This window comes from Scyliorhinus torazame, chromosome 18 (assembly GCF_047496885.1).
Source record: "Scyliorhinus torazame isolate Kashiwa2021f chromosome 18, sScyTor2.1, whole genome shotgun sequence".
NCBI classification, from domain to species: Eukaryota; Metazoa; Chordata; class Chondrichthyes; order Carcharhiniformes; family Scyliorhinidae; genus Scyliorhinus; species Scyliorhinus torazame.
The window spans coordinates 135187651-135210504 of NC_092724.1; the positions used below are offsets into that span (position 1 = coordinate 135187651).

The 22854-nt window shown below is 44.1% G+C and overlaps 1 protein-coding gene across 1 annotated transcript in view; it reads right to left on the bottom strand.

The window, feature by feature from the left end:
* Positions 1 to 22854, bottom strand: part of ttyh2 (tweety family member 2) — a 200081-nt gene that overhangs the window by 92343 nt on the left and 84884 nt on the right. Inside the window, exon 4 of the mRNA XM_072483435.1 lies at positions 15603 to 15823. Coding sequence (XP_072339536.1) covers positions 15603 to 15823 — 221 coding nt within the window. The remainder of the gene's footprint in view (positions 1 to 15602; positions 15824 to 22854) is intronic.

The following is a 22854-nucleotide window of genomic DNA, read 5'->3' on the forward strand; positions in this document are numbered from 1 at the left end:
ATAGAGGTCGATACGTGATGGTTAGCGGTAAGTTGCAGGGGACGTGGGTGGTATTGGTAAATGTATATGCCCCGAACTGGGATGATGCCAGATTCATGAAGCGCATATTGGGGCGCATTCCGGACCTGGAGGTAGGAAGCTTGATAATGGGTGGGGATTTTAATACGGTGTTGGACCCAGCACTGGTTCGCTCCAGATCTCGGACCGGAAAGAGGCCGGCTGCGGCCAAGGTGCTTAGGGGGTTTATGGATCAGATTTGGGGGGGGGGGGGGGGGGGACCCGTGGAGGTTTGCCAGGCCAGAGGCCAGGGAATTTTCTTTTTTCTCCCACGTGCACAAAGCCCACTCCCGGATAGATTTTTTTGTTCTGGGCAGGGCGCTGATCCCGAAAGTGGAGGGAACGGAGTATTCGGCCGTAGCCATTTCAGATCACGCCCCGCACTGGGTGGAACTGGAGTTGGGAGAGGAGAGGGACCAACGCCCGCTGTGGCGGTTGGATGTGGGACTGCTGGCAGATGAGGCGGTGTGTGGGAGGGTGAGGGGGTGTACTGAAAGGTACTTGGAGGCCAATGACAACGGGGAGGTGCAGGATGAGGTGGTATGGGAGGCGCTGAAGGCGGTGATCAGGGGAGAGCTAATCTCCATCAGGGCTCATAGGGAGAAGGTAGAGGGCACGGAAAGGGAGAGGTTAGTGGGGGAGATTTTAAGAGTGGACAGGAGATACGCAGAGGCCCCTGAAGAGGGATTACTTAGGGAAAGGCAACGTCTCCAGACGGAGTTTGACCTGTTGACCACAGGGAAGGCAGAGGCACAGTGGAGGAAAGCGCAGGGGGCGACGTATGAGTATGGGGAGAAAGCGAGTCGGATGCTGGCACACCAGCTCCGTAAGAGGGTGGCAGCAAGGGAAATAGGTGGAGTCAACGATGGAAGGGGAGCTACCGTGCGGAGTGCGATGAAAGTAAATGAGGCATTCAAGGCCTTCTATGAGGAGCTGTACAGATCCCAGCCCCCAGCGGGGGAAGAGGGGATGCGACGATTCTTGGACCAACTGAGGTTCCCGAGGGTGGAGGAGCAGGAGGTGGCTGGTTTGGGGGCACCAATTGGGTTGGAGGAGCTGATCACAGGTCTGGGGATTATGCAGGCAGGGAAGGCCCCGGGACCGGACAGGTTCCCGGTTGAGTTCTGTAGGAAGTACGTAGACCTGTTGGCCCCGTTGTTAGTGAGGACTTTTAATGAGGCAAGGGAGGGAGGGACCCTGCCCCCAACAATGTCGGAGGCGACGATCTCTTTGATCCTGAAGCGGGACAAGGACCCACTGCAATGTGGGTCGTACAGGCCGATCTCGCTCCCCAACGTGGATGCTAAGTTGCTGGCAAAAGTGTTGGCTACAAGGATCGAGGACTGTGTCCCGGGGGTGATTCACGAGGACCAAACAGGATTTGTAAAGGGTAGGCAGCTAAACACCAGTGTGCGGCGGCTCTTAAACGTGATAATGATGCCATCGGTGGAGGGAGAGGTGGAGATAGTGGCGGCTATGGACACGGAGAAGGCCTTTGACAGAGTAGAGTGGGAGTACCTCTGGGAAGTGCTGCATAGGTTTGGGTTCGGGGGGGTTTATTAGTCGGGTTAAGCTCCTATACAGAGCTCCGGTGGCGAGTGTGGTTACGAATCGGCAGAGGTCGGAGTATTTTCGGCTGTATCGTGGGACGAGGCAGGGGTGCCCCCTGTCCCCCTTGTTATTTGCATTAGCAATTGAACCCTTGGCCATGTCATTAAGGGAGTCTAGGAAATGGAGGGGGGTGGTCCGAGGGGGAGAGGAGCATCGAGTGTCGCTTTATGCAGACGACCAGTTGCTGTATGTGGCGGATCCAGTGGAGGGGATGGTGGAGCTCATGCAGACTCTAAGGGAGTTTGGGGATTTTTCAGGCTATAAACTTAATGTAGGGAAGAGTGAGCTTTTTGTAGTACAGTCAGGAGACCAGGAAAGGGGGATAGACGATCTACCGCTGAGGAGTGCGGAAAGGAGCTTTTGGTACCTGGGGATCCAAATAGCTAGGAGCTGGGGGGCCCTACATAAACTTAACCTGACGAGGCTGGTGGAGCAGATGGAGGAGGATTTCAAACGATGGGACATGTTGCCGCTCTCGCTAGTGGGTAGAGTGCAGTCGGTCAAAATGGTGGTCCTCCCGAGGTTTCTTTTTGTGTTCCAGTGCCTTCCAATTGTAATCACCGAGGCCTTTTTTAAGAAGGTAGGCAGGAGTATTATGGGTTTTGTGTGGGCGAATAAGACCCCGAGGGTAAGGGGAGGGTTTCTGGAGCGCAGTAGGGACCGAGGAGGGTTGGCGCTGCCGAATCTGGGTGGCTACTACTGGGCAGCAAATGTGGCGATGATCCGTAAGTGGGTGATGGAGGGAGAGGGGGCGGCATGGAAGAGGTTGGAGATGGCGTCCTGCAAGGAAACGAGCCTGGGGGCGCTGGTGACGGCACCACTGCTGCTCTCACCGACAAGGTACACCACGAGTCCGGTGGTGGCGGCAACGCTAAAGATCTGCAGCCAGTGGAGACGGCACAGGGGTGCAATGGAGCCTCGGTGTGGTCCCCGATCAGGGATAACCATCGGTTTGTCCCAGGGAGGATGGACGGGGGGTTTCAGAGCTGGCATCGGGCAGGGATTAGAAGAATGGGGGACCTGTTCATTGATGGGACGTTTGCGAGCCTAGGGGCATTGGAGGAAAAGTTTGGGCTACCCCTGGGAAATGCTTTCAGATACATGAGGGTGAGGCTGTTTGTGAGGCAACAGGTGAGGGAATTCCCGTTGCTCCCGGCACAGGAGATTCAAGACAGGGTGATCTTGGGTGTATGGGTCGGAGAGAGCAAGGTGTCGGCGATATATCAGGAGATGAAAGAAGAGGGGGAGGCGTTGGTAGAGGATCTGAAGGGTAAATGGGAGGAGGAGCTGGGGGAGGAGATTGAGTAGGGGCTATGGGCTGATGCCCTAAGTAGGGTTAATTCCTCTTCTTCGTGTGCCAGGCTTAGCCTGATACAATTTAAGGTGGTTCATAGAGCACATTGGGGGGCGAGGCTGAGTAAGTTCTTTGGGGTAGAGAACAGATGTGGGAGGTGCTCAGGAAGTCCGGCAAACCATGTCCATACGTTATGGTCATGCCCGGCACTGGAGGGGGTCTGGAGGGGAGTGGCGGGAACAGTATCTAAAGTGGTGAAAGTCCGGGTCAAGCCAAGCTGGGGGCTAGCACTATTTGGAGTAGTGGACGAGCCGGGAGTGCAGGAGGCGAAAGAGGCCGGCATTCTGGCCTTTGCGTCCCTAGTAGCCCGGCGAAGGATCTTGCTAATGTGGAAGGAGGCGAAGCCCCCCAGATGGAGGCCTGGATAAATGATATGGCAGGGTTTATCAAATTGGAGAGGATAAAGTTTGCCTTGAGAGGGTCTGCGCAGGGGTTCTACAGGCGGTGGCAACCGTTCCTAGACTATCTCGCGGAGCGTTAGATGAAGGTCGGTCAGCAGCAGCAACCCAGGGGGGGATGTCTTGCGTGGCGGGGGGGCTTGTTTGGGGGGGTATTTGAACAAGAAAATACATGAAGGATCTGGAAAACTGACATGTACGAGAGGAATCCAATGTACAAAGCTCTGTATCATATCGATTTACCATGTTCATGTCTTGCTATGTGCGCTTTCTTTCTTTTTGTTACGCGGGGGGGGGGGGGGGGGGGGGGGTTGTTTGTAAGGGTGAAAGATTGTGTTAAAATTCTTAATAAATACATTAAAAAAAATAGAAAGCAATCAGCCATTTTATCTACACTGTAGCATGTACTTATTCTGAAACAATATGGGGGTGTAGACATGCATTAAACTCTCGAGTTGAAACATTCAGCCCACATCATCGTTGCTGGTGTTCACCATCCACATGAGAGAAATCCATTTAATCACATTTGTCCATCCTGTTTTATCATCTACCTTTCCAACAATTTTGAAAAAAAGTAGCAAGCTGAGGATGGGGAGGCAGGACAATGGCACCGATTTTATAGCGACAATATCGACAAAACTACCAACAAAATAACATGATTATCCAGAAGCTGCTGTCACTGATTCTATCGTTCGCCAGAGGGTGCGCTGTTGAGGCACCTAGGTCACAAACAATGGAAATCAATTGAACTGACAAGAACGCGTGAAAACCATTGAAACGGTTGTACCTTGTTGAATGGGGTGCAACTGGGGTTAACAGTTTACTTTTTTAATAATCAATTCATGGGATGAGTTTATTGCCCATCCCTAATTGCCCTTGACAAGGTGGTGTTGAGCTGCCTCTGTGAAGTCCGTGTCATGTAGGTACACTCACAGTGCTGATAAAGAGGGAGTTCCAGGATTTTGATCAAGTAACAGTGAAGAAATGGCGATACATTTCCAAATAAGATGATGTGTGACATGGAGGGAAACGTGCAGACAGTGGTGTTCCCAGGAGTCTGCTGCCTTTGTTCATGTAAACGATTGTAGTTTTAGCAGGCGCTGTGTATGGAGTTTTGGTGAGTTCTTGGCAGTGCATCTTGTAGATGGCACACACTGCTGCTACTGTGCTTCAGTGGTGGAGGGAGTGAATGTTTATTATGGTGGATGGGGTGCCAAAGAAACTGGTAGTTTTGTCCTGGATTGTGTTGAGCTCCAAGAGTATTGTTGAAGCTGTAATCATCCAGCTAGTGGAGAGTATTCCATCACACCTCGGACTTTTGTCTTGTAAATGGTGAACACAATTTGGGGAGTCAGGAGGTGAGCTACTTAGTGCAGGACTCCGACCTGCTCTTGTAGCCACGTATTTATAAGGCTAATCCAGTTACATATCTGTAATCCCCAGGATGTTGATTGCGCTCAACTCAGTAATGATAATGTCATTGAATGTCAAAGGGCGATGGTGCAATTCTCTCTTCTTGGAGATGGTCATTGTCACTCATCAGTTTGAGACTGAATATTGTCCAGGTCATGCTGCATTCGAACATGGATTGTTTCAGTATCTGAGAAGTTGTGAAAGGTGCTGAACGTAGTGCAATCAGCAAATATCCCAATTACTGACCTTGTGATTAAATGAAAGTCACTGATTAAGCCGATGAAGATGGTAAGGCTTAGGACACTACTGAGGTACTATGTTCTTAATTACCGCTAAACACCATCTGTCAGTCTGAAAAGCTAATTTTGCAATGGTCTTAAAAGTTTTCATCTTCAATTATTTTAGGTTCTAAATTCAATCATTAATTTCACTGCCTGAAAACTTCATGTGCTTTGATCTTCCTGGTTTATTTTGTGTGAAAACACCAATGATTGTCTGCTTACCTGTTGGTTGCCATGACTGCTGCTGCATGCCAACGCCAAGACATCACTTTGACTCAGTGCAGGATTTAAACTGCCATTGGGAAAGGGGAATCCACGCCTCCAGAGATCACTAGATCCCTGTGGGCAGCTTCCTTCAAGGTCGGCAACAAATAAACATCCTTGCTGTGCCCCTGACCCAAAAATCCAAGCTTTTATGCCTTGTCGTGTGGGTACTCTACTCCCTCATGGCCTTCAGAAGAGGTGTTCAGGTCAGGTAAACTTTGGCATATTTCATATTGTGAGCTGAAAAATGTTCTATCCATTTTGTTGAAAGGTAAGTTGCAGAATTTATTCTCTTTATACAAGTTAGTGCATGTTAACAGTCCCTGCGGTAGATATGTTATCAAGGCCATGAAATGTTGGTGTTGGAACAGATAATCAACAAATTATTTGCAAATCAAACTTTGTTTAAACATTTTTATTCTCCTATTAAATGCTGCCACATCCTCCAAACATTGTGCATCACGTCACCTTCCTTGTGTTCATGTCATTAAATGCGATTTGAGTAGAAATCCAATGAATTGGTATCCTAGTTGTGGTCAAATGAGTCATGCTCAGCCAGCACCAGCAGTGCCAAGCACTTTTATTTTAGACGTCCTTTTAATTTTGTTCAAATCTTTATAGGGTTATTAGAGTGGAAGTAATGCTTTTTAGTCGACTTGGAACCAAGCTACAAAGAGCATTATTTGAAATGTACGTGAACCATAGTGAGTGAATTGCGAGAGCAATTAGAGTCTGACTCCATTCAGAATTCAGTCTGATTTTTCTCTGGCTGCTTGCCAACCGCAGTCAATTGCTCTCGAGCGGGTGAGCTGCAGCATTAGTTTGTACCAGAAAGAGTTGCGAAAAGGTCCATTTGGGTACATGGGGAGTGGGGCTAGTGGTTACAAGAAAGGGATGATTTGGAGAAGCAAACAAGGCAATGAGGATTTGATTGCTATTCATTTCTTGCTGACTGATCATGGAACAATTGAAGGCGGTTTACAACAGCCTGTGGCCAGATGATCTGATAAAGCAGGAAACAGTGGGCTGATGATGTCTGTGGGGAAAAGAAAAGCATTTGAAGAGAAGATTGGCTGAAATTATGACTTCATTTTTTGGGCACTAGGAAGGTTTTTTTTTTATTCTTAGTAATCTTATGTTCATAATAAAAGGCTTCTACTATACCCAGAAACACGTTTTAGTGTTCACATAATCACTGCCATCACAGATGTACAGCGGAAGTAAATCAGAATTTTCCAAATAGCTAGTTTTGCAGTGTGGCTTCAGACTTTTAGCTGCAATACCACAGTCTAAACAACAAACTAATGAACAAAGACAAGGGTAAAATGATCATAACATAAGATATTGAATGACTGCATACAGCTTTTCCTGTTTTTTTAATTCAAAGATCACCCCTTTCTTCAAAGATCACCCCTTTCCCTCCCCAATCTTCCACAGAAATGCAAATGTAGTTGTTCTACTCAGCATTATGTGGAATTTACGGATCACGGTATATGTTTCTGATGGCCCAAAATTAAGTGAAATTATCTTTTTGCTCCCTGAATAATCCAGTCTGTTGTGACAGGAATGTTTTCTAATATTTTCTGATACAAACTCGAGAAGCTAGAAACTCCGAGAAAATGCGCTGATTTAAACATTTTGGAGATTCTGGGAGAATTGGTGATTTTCTGCTTGCGATGCGAGTTAAGCATCCTATTTAGCTTGGCAATGGCTGTATCCATAAACCATGAAGTTTTGGGTTTATTTTTTTCTCTAATATGTTATATCGCTGTGTAATAGTGCGTGTAACAGAAGTGTTCTCACTATGGCAGATGACGTTGGAGTTGATTGTCTGCACCAGCTGATCTTGCAATCGGTCAGATAATGCATGGAGGGCAATCAACCAATTGTTTTTGCGCTTCCCGTCCAGTAACATGTCATGCTTCAGCATTTTAACTTGTTAAAATAAATTTAGAGTGCCCAATTCTTTTTTTTCCCCCCCAATTAAGGGACAATTTAGCATGGCCAATCCACCTACCCTGCACATCGTCTTGGGTTGTGGGGCTGAGGCTCACGCAGACACTGGGAGAATGTGCAAACTCCACACAGACAGTGACCCGAGGCTGGGATTGAACCTGGGTCCTCGGCGCCATGAGGCAGCAGTGCTAGCCACTGCACCGCCGTGCTGCCTTGCTTCAGCATTTTAACACCCTAATTCTACAGTTTGTGGCATCAAATTCAATTTTGATCAATTACTTCAATCCATAATGTACAAATTCAAATGCCTCCCCAGTACAAGCCGGGATCAAATGGGAAGATGGTGTGTCTGTGTGAGAGATAGAGAGAACACGAACGAGAGAGAGATAAGCAGCAAATTTATTTGAGCTCCCTTCTCACTGTAGCAGCTACATGGGCTAGAGGTGTAGCGATAGTGTGTGGCATTTGTCACAAAGCTTTTTTGTACAGTAAGATCTTACAAGATGGAAAAAGAATGAAACAGCTATCCAATTTGTCCTTTTCCCTTGCTCTTTATATTGGTTTGCAATCTTTTTTTAAAATTATACACCAATGATACAGTCTCAGTATACTGTAGCACACTGTTTGAGCTTCAGCAAATGTATTCTTTTGGAACCTTTACACGAATGTCTTAAAAATATATATGTAGATTTACATAAGATGAATAAAAAAGGCTGATGGGCAAGAGATGCATGCAGAGGGGGAGGTGAGGAAGAACTTGTTAATGCAGATGTAATGACCTGTAACTCACTGCCCAGCAGAGTGGTGGAAGCGCAAGACTATTAATGGTTTCAGAAGGAGAACTGGGTGGGCATTTGAGGGAAATAAACTTCAGCACTAATGTGATAGAGCAGAGGAATGGGACTGACTAAATTGCTTTACAGAGAGTTGGCATGGACTGGAGGGGCTGAATGGCCACCTCTTGTTTTGGAAGGACTCCATGACTCTGTCAGGTATTGCTGTATGAAGTTGGGTCATTAATCTGTTTTGCTCCTGCATTATTTCTGTTCCTGAATAGAATATTAGTTTGAACCCAAGCGAAATGGTCTTTCAGGTGCATCCTGCCGATTTCTGACTATCAGGCACACACAGTGTGTAACCAGCTGTATAGTGGATGTGGGTATAGAGTTGTTTTAGTAACAGGCAGCTAGCTGATCCACAGGCGGCAAGCTGAAAATGTCATTCATTATATCCTCTACACTTAATGGACAAGATGAAACTTCAGTCCATAGGAAACAAGCGTCCATAGGAAACAAGCACTTTTGTTCAGCACAGTTTATGAAGTGTCTTGAAGAAGCCCAAATTATAATTGTGAGCAGTCAATGTTTTGTTTGCAAGTTGCTTGAATTCTGCCTCGATTTAATACCATACAATACCTTGTGATGGTTCTGACATTGTTGGTTTAGTGGAGCTACTCTACAGAGCATCCTGATTATGTCTTGGTGGGCTGCTAAGCCTTTAAGCATGGCTTTTTTAAAAAAATTCTCTGGGCAAGGCCGATAATTCCAAGATGCCTTTTAGCCTTCTGCATATCAGTTTTGTCTTTTTTGTCCATTTCTAATTTCTCTGGACAAAGTGTTGAAATGCCATTTTCAACAAGTGTCAAGTGGATGGATGATCCATCTCGGCTTCATCCAGCATCACAGATGTCAATCTTCAACCAATTCAATTCACGCCACGTGGTTTTAAAAATTAATTCATGGGATCTCGGCGTCGCTGGCTGGCCAGCATTTATTGCCCACCTTAATCGCTCTTAAACTGAGTCGCTTGCAAGACCATTTCAGAGGGCATTTAAGAGTCAACCACTTTACTGTGAACCTGGAGTAACATGTAGGCTAGACCAGCTACGGGTGACAGATTTCCCGCCCTAAAAATTAGTGAATCAGATGGGGTTTTTATGACAATCAATGATTTGATGGTCATCATTAATAAGACTTCAAATTCCAGATTTTTTATGGCATTTAAATTTCACCATCTGCCATGGTGGAATTTGAACTCTGGTCCTTGGAGAATTACACTGCGTCTCTGGATTCATATCCAGTGACAATACCACCATTCTACCACCTCCCCATAGACACGGCTGCAGGCACTGAATATTGCAAAGATTATGGGCCCCAACAATATTCGACAAATATAAGACATAAGAACTAGGAACAGGAGTAGGCCATCTGGCCCCTCGAGCCAGCTCCGCCATTCAATGAGGTCATGGCTGATCTTTTGTGGACTCAGCTCCACTTCCCGGCCCGAACACCATAACCCTTAATCCCTTTATTCTTCAAAAAGCTATCCATCTTTATCTTAAAAACATTTAATGAAGGAGCCTCAACTGCTTCACTGGGCAAGGAATTCCATAGATTCACAACCCTTTGGGTGAAGAAGTTCCTCCTAAACTCAGTCCTAAATCTACTTCCCCTTATTTTGAGGCTATTCCCCGAGTTCTGTTTTCACCCACCAGTGGAAACAACCTGCCCGCATCTATCCTATCTATTCCTTTCATAATTTTATATGTTTCTATAAGATCTCCCCTCATCCTTCTAAATTCCAACGAGTACAGTCCCAGTCTACTCAACCTCTCCTCGTAATCCAACCCCTTCAGCTCTGGGATTAACCTAGTGAATTTCCTCTGCACACCCTCCAGCGCCAGTACGTCCTTTCTCAGGTAAGGAGACCAAAACTGAACACAATACTCCAGGTGTGGCCTCACTAACACCTTATACAGTCGCAGCATAACCTCCCCAGTCTTAAACTCCATCCCTCTCGCAATGAAGGACAACATTCCATTTCCCTTCTTAATCACCTGTTGCACCTGTAACCCAACTTTTTACGACTCATGCACTAGCACACCCAGGTCTCTCTGCACAGCAGCATGTTTTAATATTTTATCATTTAAATAATAATCCCTTTTGCTGTTATTCCTACCAAAATGGATAACCTCACATTTGTCAACATTGTATTCCATCTGCCAGACCCTAGCCCATTCACTTAAACTATCCAAATCCCTCTGCAGACTTCCAGTATCTTCTGCACTTTTTGCTTTACCACTCATCTTAGTGTCGTCTGCAAACTTGGATACATTGCACTTCCGCACTGGTAATGTCCTCAAACAAATTCCACTAAATTAGTTAGGCACGACCTGCCCTTTATGAACCCATGCTGCGTCTGCCCAATGGGACAATTTCCATCCAGATGCCTCGCTATTTCTTCCTTGATGATAAGATTCCAGCATCTTCCCTTCTACCGAAGTTAAGCTCATTGGCCTATAATTACCCGCTTTCTGCCTACCTCCTTTTTTAAACAGTGGTGTCACGTTTGCTAATTTCCAATCTGCCGGGACCACCCCAGAGTCTAGTGAATTTTGGTAAATGATCACTAGTGCATTTGCAATTTCCCTAGCCATTTCTTTTAGCACTCTGGGATGCATTCCATCAGGGCCAGGAGACTGGTCTACCTTTCGCCCCATTAGCTTGCCCATCACTACCTCCTTAGTGATAACAATCATCTCAAGGTCCTCACCTGTCATAGCCTCATTTCTATCAGTCACTGGCATGTTATTTGTGTCTTCCACGGTGAAGACCGACCCAAAAAACCTGTTCAATTCCTCAGCCATTTCCTCATCTCCCATTATTAAATCTCCCTTCTCATCCTCTAAAGGACCAATATTTACCTTAGCCACTCTTTTCTGTTTTATGTATTTGTAGAAACTTTTACTAGCTGTTTTTATATTCTGAGCAAGTTTACTCTCGTAATCCATTTTACTCTTCTTTATAGCTTTTTTAGTAGCTTTCTGTTGCCCCCTAAAGATTTCCCAGTCCTCTAGTCTCCCACTAATCTTTGCCACTTTGTATGCTTTTTCCTTCAATTTGATACCCTCCCTTATTTCCTTAGATATCCATGGTCGATTTTCCCTCTTTCTACCGTCCTTCCATTTTGTTGATATAAACCTTTGTTGAGCACACTGAAAAATTGCTTGGAAGGTTCTCCACTGTTCCTCAACTGTTTCACCATAAAGTCTTTGCTCCCAGTCTACCTTAGCTAGTTCTTCTCTCATCCCATTGTAATCTCCTTTGTTTAAGCACAAAACACTAGTGTTTGATTTTGCCTTCTCACCCTCCATCTGTATTTTACATTCCACCATATTGTGATCGCTCCCACCGAGAGGATCCCTAACTATGAGATCATTAATCAATCCTGTCTTGTTACACAGGACCAGATCTAGGACCGCTTGTAGGTTCCAACACATACTGTTCTAGGAAACTATCGCGGATACATTCTATAAACTCCTTCTCAAGTCTGCCTTGACCGACCTGGTTAAACCAATCGACATGTAGATTAAAATCCCCCATGATAACTGCTGTACCATTTCTTACATGCATCAGTTATTTCTTTGTTTATTGCCTGCCCCACCATAGTGTTACTATTTGGTGGCCTATAGACTACTCCTATCAGTGACTTTTTCGCCTTACTATTCTTGATTTCCACCCAAATGGATTCAACCTTATCCTCCATAGCACCGATGTCATCCCTTACTAGTGCCCGGATGTCATCCTTAAATTACAAAGCTACACCACCTCCCTTACCATCCACTCTGTCCTTCCGAATAGTTTGATACCTTCGGATATTTAACTCCCAGTCGTGACCATCCTTTAACCATGTTTCAGGAATGGCCACTAAATCATAGTCATTCACGATGAGTTGCGCCATCAACTCATTTACCTTATTCCGAATACTACGAGCATTCATAAAGTACACTTATGTTGGCTTTTTTACCTGTTTTGAATCTTAACATCTCGATCAGTAACCTCACCCAAGTTATATTTCCTCTTACCTTTTCTACTAATTTTCCTTGTCGTTGAACCCATATCTTCCTGTAACAACCTGCCACCTCGCTTACCATTTATGTTTTTACTTCCAGTTTTATTCCTTTTAGTATTACTGGGCCTATTCAGTGAGCTCCCCTCAGTCACTGTACCTTGTACTGTCACCCTTTTTGATTTTTGACGATGGCTTCTCTGCCTTACACTTTCCCCCTTACTGCCTTTTGTTTCTGTCCCTGTTTTACTATCTTCCGACTTCCTGCATCGGTTCCCATCCCCCTGCCACATTAGTTTAAACCCTCCCCAACAGCTCTAGCAATATTGAAGACTTGTGCTCCAAATTTAACCATATCCTCTAGCCAATCTGTTCCAGTACAGCTACAACATTTAGATCTGTCCAGCACATGTGGAGTATTGCCCAGTTGCTGATGTTCACAAAAGGACAACTCCAACCTAGCCAATTATCACCCAGTCTACTCGCAATTATCAGTAAAGTGATGGAAAATTGTCGTTATCACCACTGTGGCTCCGAGCACTAACCTGCTCACCGACACTTGGTTCCACCAGGATTAGTCAGCTCTTGATCTTATTACAACCTTGATCCAAACATGAACAAAAAGAGATGATTTCAAGAGGGAGGCGAGAGGGGCTGCACTTCACATCGAGTTAGCATTTGATAGTGAGGCACATTAAGGGGCTCTAACAAGACTTAAGTCAAAGGGAATCGGGAAAATGTCTCCACTGGTTGCGGTCATATGTAGCACAACAGAAGATGATTGTGGCTGTTGGGAGATCAATCAGCTCACTGCAAGAGTTCCAGATATTGCCATCTTCAGCTGCTTCATCAATGACCTTCCTTCCACCATTAGGTCGGAAGTGGGGATGTTCGCTGGTGGATGCACAATGTTCAGCACCATTCACAACTCCTCAGATACTGAAGCAGTCCATGTCCAAGTGCAGTAAGATCTGGACAATATCCAGGTTCGGGCTGACAAGTGAAATTAAGTGTCAGGAAATAACCATCTACCAAGAATGAGAGAATCTAACCATCGCCCCATGACATTCAATGACATTACCATCATGGAATCCCTCATGAACATCCTGGGGGCTATCATTGATCAGAAATTGAACGGGACTAGCCATATAAATACTGTGACTACAAGAGCATTTCAGATGCTAGGAATCCTGCAGTGAGTAATTCACCTCCTGACACCTCAAAGACTCGCCAACATTTACAAGGCAAAAGTCAGGATTGCGATGGAAAACCCTCCCCTTGCCTGCCTGAGTGCAGCTACAACAACACTCAATAATCTCACCAATGTAGACCATTTGATTTGCAATCCATCCACCACAATAAACATTCATTCCCTCAACAATGGCACACTGCCTTGTGATGGAATATTCCCCATTTGCATGGAGGACAACCAACCAGTTGCTTGTGTGCTTCCTGTCCAGTAACATAATAATAATAATAATAGCTCATTGTCACAAGCAGGCTCCAATGAAGTTACTGTGAAAAGCCCAGAGTCGCCACAATCCGGCACCTGTTCGGGGAGGCCGGTACGGGGAGGCTGGTATCTGATTTCGGGGAGCAGTTTATGGGAACAGAGTCATCTGCAAGTCCCCCTCCAAGCCGCTTGCCATTCTCACTCAGAACTACATCACCATTCCATCACTGTCACTGGATCAAAATCCTGGAACTCCATCCCTGACAACACTCTGGATGTACCTCCACCACATGGACTGAAGTGGTTCAAGGTGACTCGCCACCACCTTCTCAAGGGCAATTAGGAATGGGCAATAAACACTGACCTCGTCAATGATGCTCAAAACCCCTGAACATGAAAAAAAGGAATATATGTGACAGCCAAAGGAGACCTGGCAAATAGTTAAATCGGACCATTATTTTGCAACAACTAAATTAGTTCAGAATTAAATTACACCCCTCCCCCACCTAAACAATTCTAAACATGAAGCTGGTAAATTCCCTTCTAATATACTTTCATTAATAAATGTTGCACAACTGACTGAGCAAAAGACCATATTGGAAATAGAAGGTGGAATCCTCCAGTCCTGTCAGCAAGTGGGAGGCTTGGTGGGTGGGAAATTTAATGTGGCGTGAGGCCAAAAATCAGTTTCTTGGTGGCGGGATGAACTTTCAATTAAATTCTCGGGACTTTAAAGATGGGCCCAGCTTCCCGACGAACAATGTCGGGAAGCCCTTTTGAATGCATTAGCATATCATGCATGCTCACTAAAAGGCCAGCTCGCCAGAATTACGTTCTCCCATTAAATTAAGCTCCACCCAGAAAGGAATCTGTGCATAAGAATCTGTGCACCTGGTGAGGCCGGCTTCTTCCACGATTGACAGGGTATTGCTGCTCTATTGGCTCCTTTGGGGAGTGCCTGTAAATGCAGACCTATGTTTGACACCAGCTGATGGCAATGCAAGTTGCATGGTGGGGGCCCCAAGGAAGGGAGAGCAAGGAAGGGTGGAGCAGTGGCCAGACAAAGGTGGATGGAATAGTGCAGGCAGCCCAGCTGCCCTTTAAATATGGCACCCGGACCTTTGATCCCACAGGGTAATGGCATGGATGGTGAATTCCTGCCCTCCCCGCCATGAGAATTAGTGAGCAACTCGTCGTGGCTACATGAGCTGAACACTGCAAGGTAGCATGTGGTCAGCTGTCCAGCAGCACCCTCCCGGGCCCCCAGCAGAAATCACTCCCACAACCACCAAATTTAAGACTTCAGAGCTTTAGATTCCAGCTATGTTGTCATCCATATGTCATTTATCTTTTTAAAAATAAATTTAGAGTACCCAATTCATTTTTTCCAATTAAGGGGCAATTTAGCGTAGCTAATCCACCTACTCTGCACATCTTTGGGTTGTGGGGGCGAAACCCACGCAAACACGGGGAGAATGTGCAAACTCCACACGGACAGTGACCCAGAGCCGGGATCGAACCTGGGACCATGGCGCCGTGAGGCTGCAGGGCTAACCCACTGGGCCACCGTGCTGCCCATCCATTTGACATTATTAGCCCAGATTAACCTATTTATTTGTATTCCATATCCACAAAAATAGTTTACTCAAGAGGTCTCATTTGTGGCGGTATACCATCCATGAGTCAAGTTTATGTAAATATCACAAAGTTGTATCATGGATGACCTAATTTAATAACAAGATTGTGTCAATGCTTTAAAACTACAAGAACAGTTTGCTTTTGTCGTCATGGACTACACAACAACCATTGTACAATATGGTGAACCATTCATTTTTGTTAACTTTGGTGCGATATGAAGTCTCCTGCATCCAATACTTTCATTTGAACACAAATAATTGCGGCTCATAAAAACAATCTTGATAAGAGTTCATTTATTTCAGTAAGATTAATATCCTGCTGGTCCTTACCTGTAATACTCAAAGTAGCCGATATCATCAGCTATCTCTGCCATGTTCAAATTTATACTGTGCCATGTTGGGAGACCAGAAAGTTGCGAAACAATTGCATCTGCCATCTGCTGCATGAACCTCAGTGTCTGAATAAACTCTATCTTTTGTGCAAAGATCTCATCGAGCCTTGCTATATGCTGCTTTAGATCAACTTTCATATTAATTGTTGTCCCAGAAACCTGAACAAAACAAAAAGTCAAATGTAGCTGTAAGACATGTTTCAAATTAATCACCCAGTGCTGCAACTGATAAAAATGCTGTAATCGCATTTTCAACTCCACTTTTTCCAACAGATGATTCTTTACCAGATGTATAACTACTGTTGGGTTATGCCCTTTCACACCATGGAACCAGGGCAGCACAGTGGCGGAGCGATTAGCACTGCTGCCTACAGCGCCGAGGACACAGGTTCGATCCAGGTCACTGTCGATGTGGAGTTTGCATATTCTTCCCGTGTCTGCGCGGGTTTCACCTCCACAACCCAAAAAATGCGCCGGTTAGGTGCATTGGCCACACTAAAATTGCCCCTTAATTGGAAAAAAATAATTGGGTACTCTAAAATATATATATTTTTTAAATACCATGGAACCAGCCCTGACAGATGGGACTTCTGCCTTCTTGAATACAGACCTGGACTCCAATCAAAATGAAAGCAGTCTTGCCTCTGGTCTTATTGGATATGGGTGCATGGAACAACAATCTGCTAAAAAGGACAAATCAATCTACACTTGCATGTGGAAGGCTGAAGTTAGCAAAGGTGCATTCAATTATAATTTGGGATTAGGTAGGTAGGTCAGAGATTTTTCACGTGTCGGTGCAGACTCTATGGACTGAATGGCCTTTGCTGCATTGTAATTCTGCACCATGTCATTCAGACCAGGTAAGGACGGCAGATTTCCTTCCCTAAAAAGACATCAGTAAACCAGATGGGTTTTTACAACAAAAGTTTTGCAGTCACTATTACAGAGACTAGCTTTTAATTCCAGCTTTATTAATCAAATTTGATTTCAGAAATTTTGTACCAATTGGTAAAAAAAACGTCTTGCATTTAAAAACCAATTTCACAGCCACTGATGTTTCAAAGTGCTTCACAGCCAATTAAACATTTTTGAAATGTAGTCACTGTTGCAATTTAGGAAACATATTTAAATTTAAAAATATACATTTTAATCAGCTAAAGGTGCACTAACAGGTCTCTCAACTGGTTACATTTTGGGGATTATGTCACACATTTATTTCACTTCTCAATTGTGAGGGGGAGAAAATAGTGAAAAGAAAATGGAATTTTAAACTATGCGCTGTACAAGGTTCATTCCTCAAGCAATCTGTTAATAGGCACACACAGGGCAGAGGTGTTTCTAAGTTTGGTTATGAGTCGCGAGTGGGTTAGATATAGGAGCTAAATGTAGATGAGCACCGAGAGAAGTGATGCAAGGTTTAAAGATATAACCTGAAAGAGGAGTAAGGAAAGGTCAGTGCAAAACTGAATCACGTTAGATGAAAGCAGTTTTAGAAACGTGAAAAGTGAACTCGTTGAGTTTTGGCGAGGTGGAAGAAATTAGCACACAGCACTCTACAGCAACAGTCGGTTTATTTTTAAAAAGGAGGTTGTAAAAGGTACAGATCATACACATTCCACTGAAAAGCAAGCTTTTAGGAAGCCATAGATAGTAAAGAAGTTGGAAACCAATTCAAAGTGTTTATCTGAACAATAATGATTTTTTAAAAATGAGGTAATGAAAAAATAAGGAGCGATTAACAGCAGGACAATAAAAGTTTAGGGGGATAGAAAAAAAACTTGAAAAATACTGTTATCCTTGATATCAACGAAATGAGAATTGTTAAAAGTCAGTTGAGAACCCAGAAAAGAGATGACTGAATTTGTAGCTGATCATAAATGACGTGACTAAATAAGAACTTTGCATCTGTCTTTACATAGATACACAGAAGATCGGAGCAGGAGGCGGCCTTTTGGCCCTTCGAGTCTGCTCCGCCATTTATCCCGATCATGGTTGATCATCCAATTCAATAGCCTAATCCTGCTTTACAGAAAACTCCTGAAAGATTGGAGAGCGAGAAATAATACGATTGTGGGAAGACAACTTCATTTTAATAGGTGCGTAAAGCATCTGATGGGATACATTCTAGAATCCTGAGGGAGGTGAGGGAAATTATTTTCAAATGTGATTGCGTACCAGAGAACTGGATAGTGGCTAGTGCAATACCCATTTTTAAAAAGGGAGTCCAAGTCAATTTAAGTCATTTTGGGTAAATTTAACATCAGGGAAAATATCAGAATCTCTAGTTACCGGCAAGTCTGAAATCATTAAACATCTAGTTAGTGAGAAACAGTCAGAAATAGCTAGTACTGGATTTGAAAAGGAAAGACTGCGCTTGGCAAACTTCAGACTGGGTCAAGAAACAGTAAACAGATATTTGGTATTGCCAAAAGAACCAACGTAACACGAAGAAAACTTTTTTTTTTTAAAAAGCAGTGAATGGTTTGGATCTGGAATGCACGGCCTGAGAATCTGTGGTAGAAACAGATTCAATTGTGACTTTCAAAAGGGGAAAGTACCTAAAAAGAAAAACCTTACAGGACTGCTGGGAAGTGATGCTGGGTTGCTCTTCAAAAGAGTTGGCATATGACCTTCTTCCGTGCTGTTATCATTTTATGGTTCGAATTCTACCTAACTCAGCCCAGCAGTACTGTTGCACACATGCAGCAACAACATTTTAAAGTAAAAGCTCAGGTACAGCAGGAATTACATTATTCCGCAAAATAAAAAACTCTCAAAGAAGCATTCAAAGTCGAGGTCCAGTTTTAGAATATGCACAGAATTCCAAGTTGCTTACTTTAAATTATGAATATCATGCAAAGAATGTGCTAGTTTATTGAAGTTCATTAATGTGAACCACTTAGCAATTTTTCTGAGCACAAACCAAATTTGGATTAATAAAGTGGACTCAGTTTCTACAACTATGAGCGCAAACCTCATGTTTTGTTGGAGAAAAAAAACAGAACCAGGTTCCTACCTTAAAAAGGAAAGTGAATATTTTGTTTACCATTCTTTAAGCCAATAAAGTTCCAGATTAATCTAGTCTCTTCCTATGCATGGATATATTTTTCAAATCAGGAACTAATTTCTTTTTCTTAAAATTTAGTGTATCCAATTCTTTATTTTTCCCAATTAAGGGGCAATTTAGCATGGCAAATCTACTTACCCTGCATATCTTTTGGGTTGTGGGGGTGAGACAAACGCAGACACGGGGAAAATGTGCAAACTCCGCACAGACAATGACCCGGGGCCAGTATTGAACCTGGGTCCTCGGCACACTGAGGCAGCAGTGCTAACCATCGTGCCGCCCAATATTATTACAATTCTGAAGGAAGCTTCCATTATATCCGAACAGAACAACCTTTAAATGTTTTTTCTTCTGAATGCCCAAAGTATTTATCCTGTTTTGCTTTAAATGTGAATTCGCTAACATGCCTACTTCAAACATTTGCTTAGACATTTTACATTTTAAGTAGGTGTCAATAGAGACACAATACCCAATACAGAATACAGAATACATAAGCAATTTAGAAAAAGAAAACACAAGTGTCTCAATGACAGAATTGTTATGGCACAGAGGTGCCCATTTAGCCCACTGTGTCTGCACCGGCTCTCCAAACATGAAGACTACATGTCTTTCCTCTGCCTCTCCCCATACCTGTGTGCATTGTTTCTATTCAAATAATCATCTAATGAACAGCTTGACTGAACCTGCCTCCACTACACTTCCAGACAGTGCATTCCAGACCCAAACCACTCCTGTGATAATGTTGTTTCCTCACATGATATCTGCTTCTTTTGCAAATGCTTTTAAATCTATGCCCTCTCATTCTTAATCCTTTTAGTAGTGGGAACAGTTTCTCCCCATCTACTCAATCCAGCCCTCATGATTTTGAACATTCTGATCAGATCTCCTTTTAGCCACTTTCTCTTCAAGGGGAACAGATCCAACCTCTCCAATCTAATCTCATACCTGAAGTTTCTCATCCCTGGAACTATTCCTGTAAACCTCTTCTGCACTCTTTCCAATGGTGTTCAAATCCTTCCCATAGTCCTGCACCCAGAACTGTTGACATTATTCAAGCTGAGGTCTAACTAGTGTCTTGTATCTGTTCAGCATAACCTCCTTGCTCTTGTCGTCTATGCCCCTATTAGTAAAGCCCAGGATACAAGATGCTTTATTAACTGCTCTCTCCACCTGTCCTGCAACCTTTAATGATCTATGCACATATGCATCCAGGTCCTTCTGCTCATGAATCCCCTTAGAATTTTATCCCTTACTTTATATTGTCTCTACATGTTCTTGCTACCAAAATGCATCATGTCACACTTCTCCACATTGAACGCCATTTGCCACTATTTGCCCACACCACCAACTTGTTTATGTGCTTCTGAAATTCTACACTGCCCTCTTCACAATTTACAACACTTCCAAGTTTTGTCTCATCCGCAAACTTAGAAATTGTCCCCCGCACGCCAAGATCTAGATAACACTATGTGCAGTTCTGGTTGCTTCACTATCAGAAAAATGTGACTGCACTGGAAAGGCTGCAGAGGCGATTCACCAGGACGATGGAACTTTCCAGCCCTGGAGAGAGGCTGGAGCACAGAAGGTAGAGGGGAAACCTCATCCAAGGTGTACAAAATTATGAAGGACATAGGAAAAAATGTTTCCCCTTAGTAGAGGAGTCAATAACCGGTGGCATAGATTTAAGGCAAGGAACTGGGGATTTAAGGATAAACCTTTTCACCCAGAGGGTGGTCGGAATCTGGAACTTACTTCCTGAAAAGGTGGTAGAGGTGGGAACCCTCAACATTTAAGAAGCATTCAAGTGACCACTTGTAAAGCCAGAGTATACATGGCTACGGAACAAATACTGGAAATGAGATTCAAATAGGTAGGTGTTTGGTGGCTGGCGGGCGGGCCTCTTACGGTGCTGTAAAACTCGATGACTAGTAACAAATTCCCCACATCAGGTACATTTCCTTACTAAAAGTAACTTCCAAGCGAATAAACACAGCAAAATAAATCTCGAAAACTGAAAAATTGGGTTTAAGAAAACATCAAACTCTGAAGGGCAGCACGGGAGCATAGTGGGCTGTTTAGCACAGGGCTAAATCGCTGGCTTTGAAAGCAGACCAAGGCAGGCCAGCAGCACGGTTCAATTCCCGTAACAGCCTTCCCGAACAGGCGCCAGAACGTGGCGACTAGGGGCTTTTCACAGTAACTTCATTTGAAGCCTACTTGTGACAATAAGCGATTTTCATAGTTAGCACAATTGCTTCACAGCTCCAGGCTCCCAGGTTCGATTCCCGGCTTGGGTCACTGTCTGTGCGGAGTCTGCACGTTCTCCCCGTTTGTGCGTGGGTTTCCACCAGGTGCTCCGTTTCCTCCCACAGTCCAAAGAAGTGCAAGTTAGGTGGATTGGCCATGCTAAATTGCCCTTAGGGTCCAAAATTGCCCTTGGTGTCGGGTGGGGTTACTGCGTTATGGGGATAGGGTGGAGGTGTGGGTTATGGGGATAGGGTGGAGGTGTGGGCTTGGGTAGGGTCCTCTTTCCAAGAGCTGGTGCAGACTCGATGGGCTGAATGGCCTCCTTCTGCACTGTAAATTCTATGGTTCTATGAACATGTCAAACGCAGAGGAAAAATCTCATCAGGCATATGATCAGAAATACAACTTCACATTGAACAAAGGATTCCTTGTCACACCAGGATACTGGCATCAACAAATTGCATAATCACAAGATTAAGTTCCAAAAACAGCAAGGAATTTTGTGCTGCTGATGGGAAGAAGGGGGGGTGGGGGGTGAAGAGTAGAGGAAATTTTGACTGGTCTGGCAGAATACTAACTATAATTCTGGCTCATTTCTTGGACTACCAAAAATTTTTAACATTTCAAATACTTACCGTACCTGACTGCAATCTAAAATGTGAATTACATTTGCAATATCACAATTGTTTCCTCCCAAGTATCAACTAAATCTGTTCATTGGTGCCAATTCCAGTTGTCTCTGTCAATGCAGGATCATCTTTTTTTTTTTAAAACTGCACACTGCAAAATCCCAAATCCGAATAGCTCGTTTATGATGGAAACTGGCCAAAGAGGCAGCCTAACCGGTGAACAGTGACATACCAGAACAATAACAGTGAGAATTAACCACAATGTTTACATAAACCCTGCTGCTCGTTCAACACTTTTTAGGTTCATGGATTCACACATTACAGATTTATGGCTGGGTGAAGTGCATTGCATTTCCTGCATATGCAGTTTTGCTCCAAAAGGAATACCACTGGGAAGGTGAATAACTCTGCCAAGATTTCACATGCCTTACCCTTTCCAATACCTACAGTACAAGAAGAGTGTTATGGGCACCTGGCCAGCTCTCAGCAGTGGCTAAGACACTGGACCAGAGCCGTAACAAAGTTTTAAGACTGTGTGAAAGATCGATTTGTTCCAGGAGTGATAACGTAAGAAATAGGGCTTGGTTATTTTATAAAACAAGTTTTATTAAAACAAAAGAACAATATTTAAACCTTCAAACTTTAACCCTAACAATAAGAGATTACATGTAGTTTCTTAACTTGAACACACAAATTCCCACTAAACAGCACTTCAAATGAACATGCAGCTCTCAGCAGCTCTCATTTCACTAGGAGTGGGAAAAGGTGGTACTTGCATTTACAAAGCAATTTTTGCTCTGTTAGAGAAGTTCTTTCAAAACCCTTTTCCAGTGAGTTCCTCAGTGGCAACTTTCATCACCTCTCTCGGTCTCTTTCCAAAGCCGCTTTCTCGACCTGTTCAAAACAGGATTTTCTTTCTCCCTGAGCTCCGCCCAGCCCCTCAAATAAAGGTGCTCACCTGGGGTTTCCAGACTTGAACCCATCTTCGTTATCTTGGCTGTTAAATTGTCCACTCAGTGTATGCAAAATAACAGAGCCATGCTATTGAAATGCACCTAACCTCCCTTTGATGGGCAAAGAGGCCATCAGACTCTGCGGGCTAATGGCTTATCAGACAGGAGTGTCCAGAAGGACAGTTGTCTGGAGCATCCTGCGTATTCTCACTGATGAGTAAGTCTGAATGGGGTAATGTAACTCAGGCCAGGTGTAGACATATCCCTCTGACTCTGTGCTACCAGTTTTTCCTC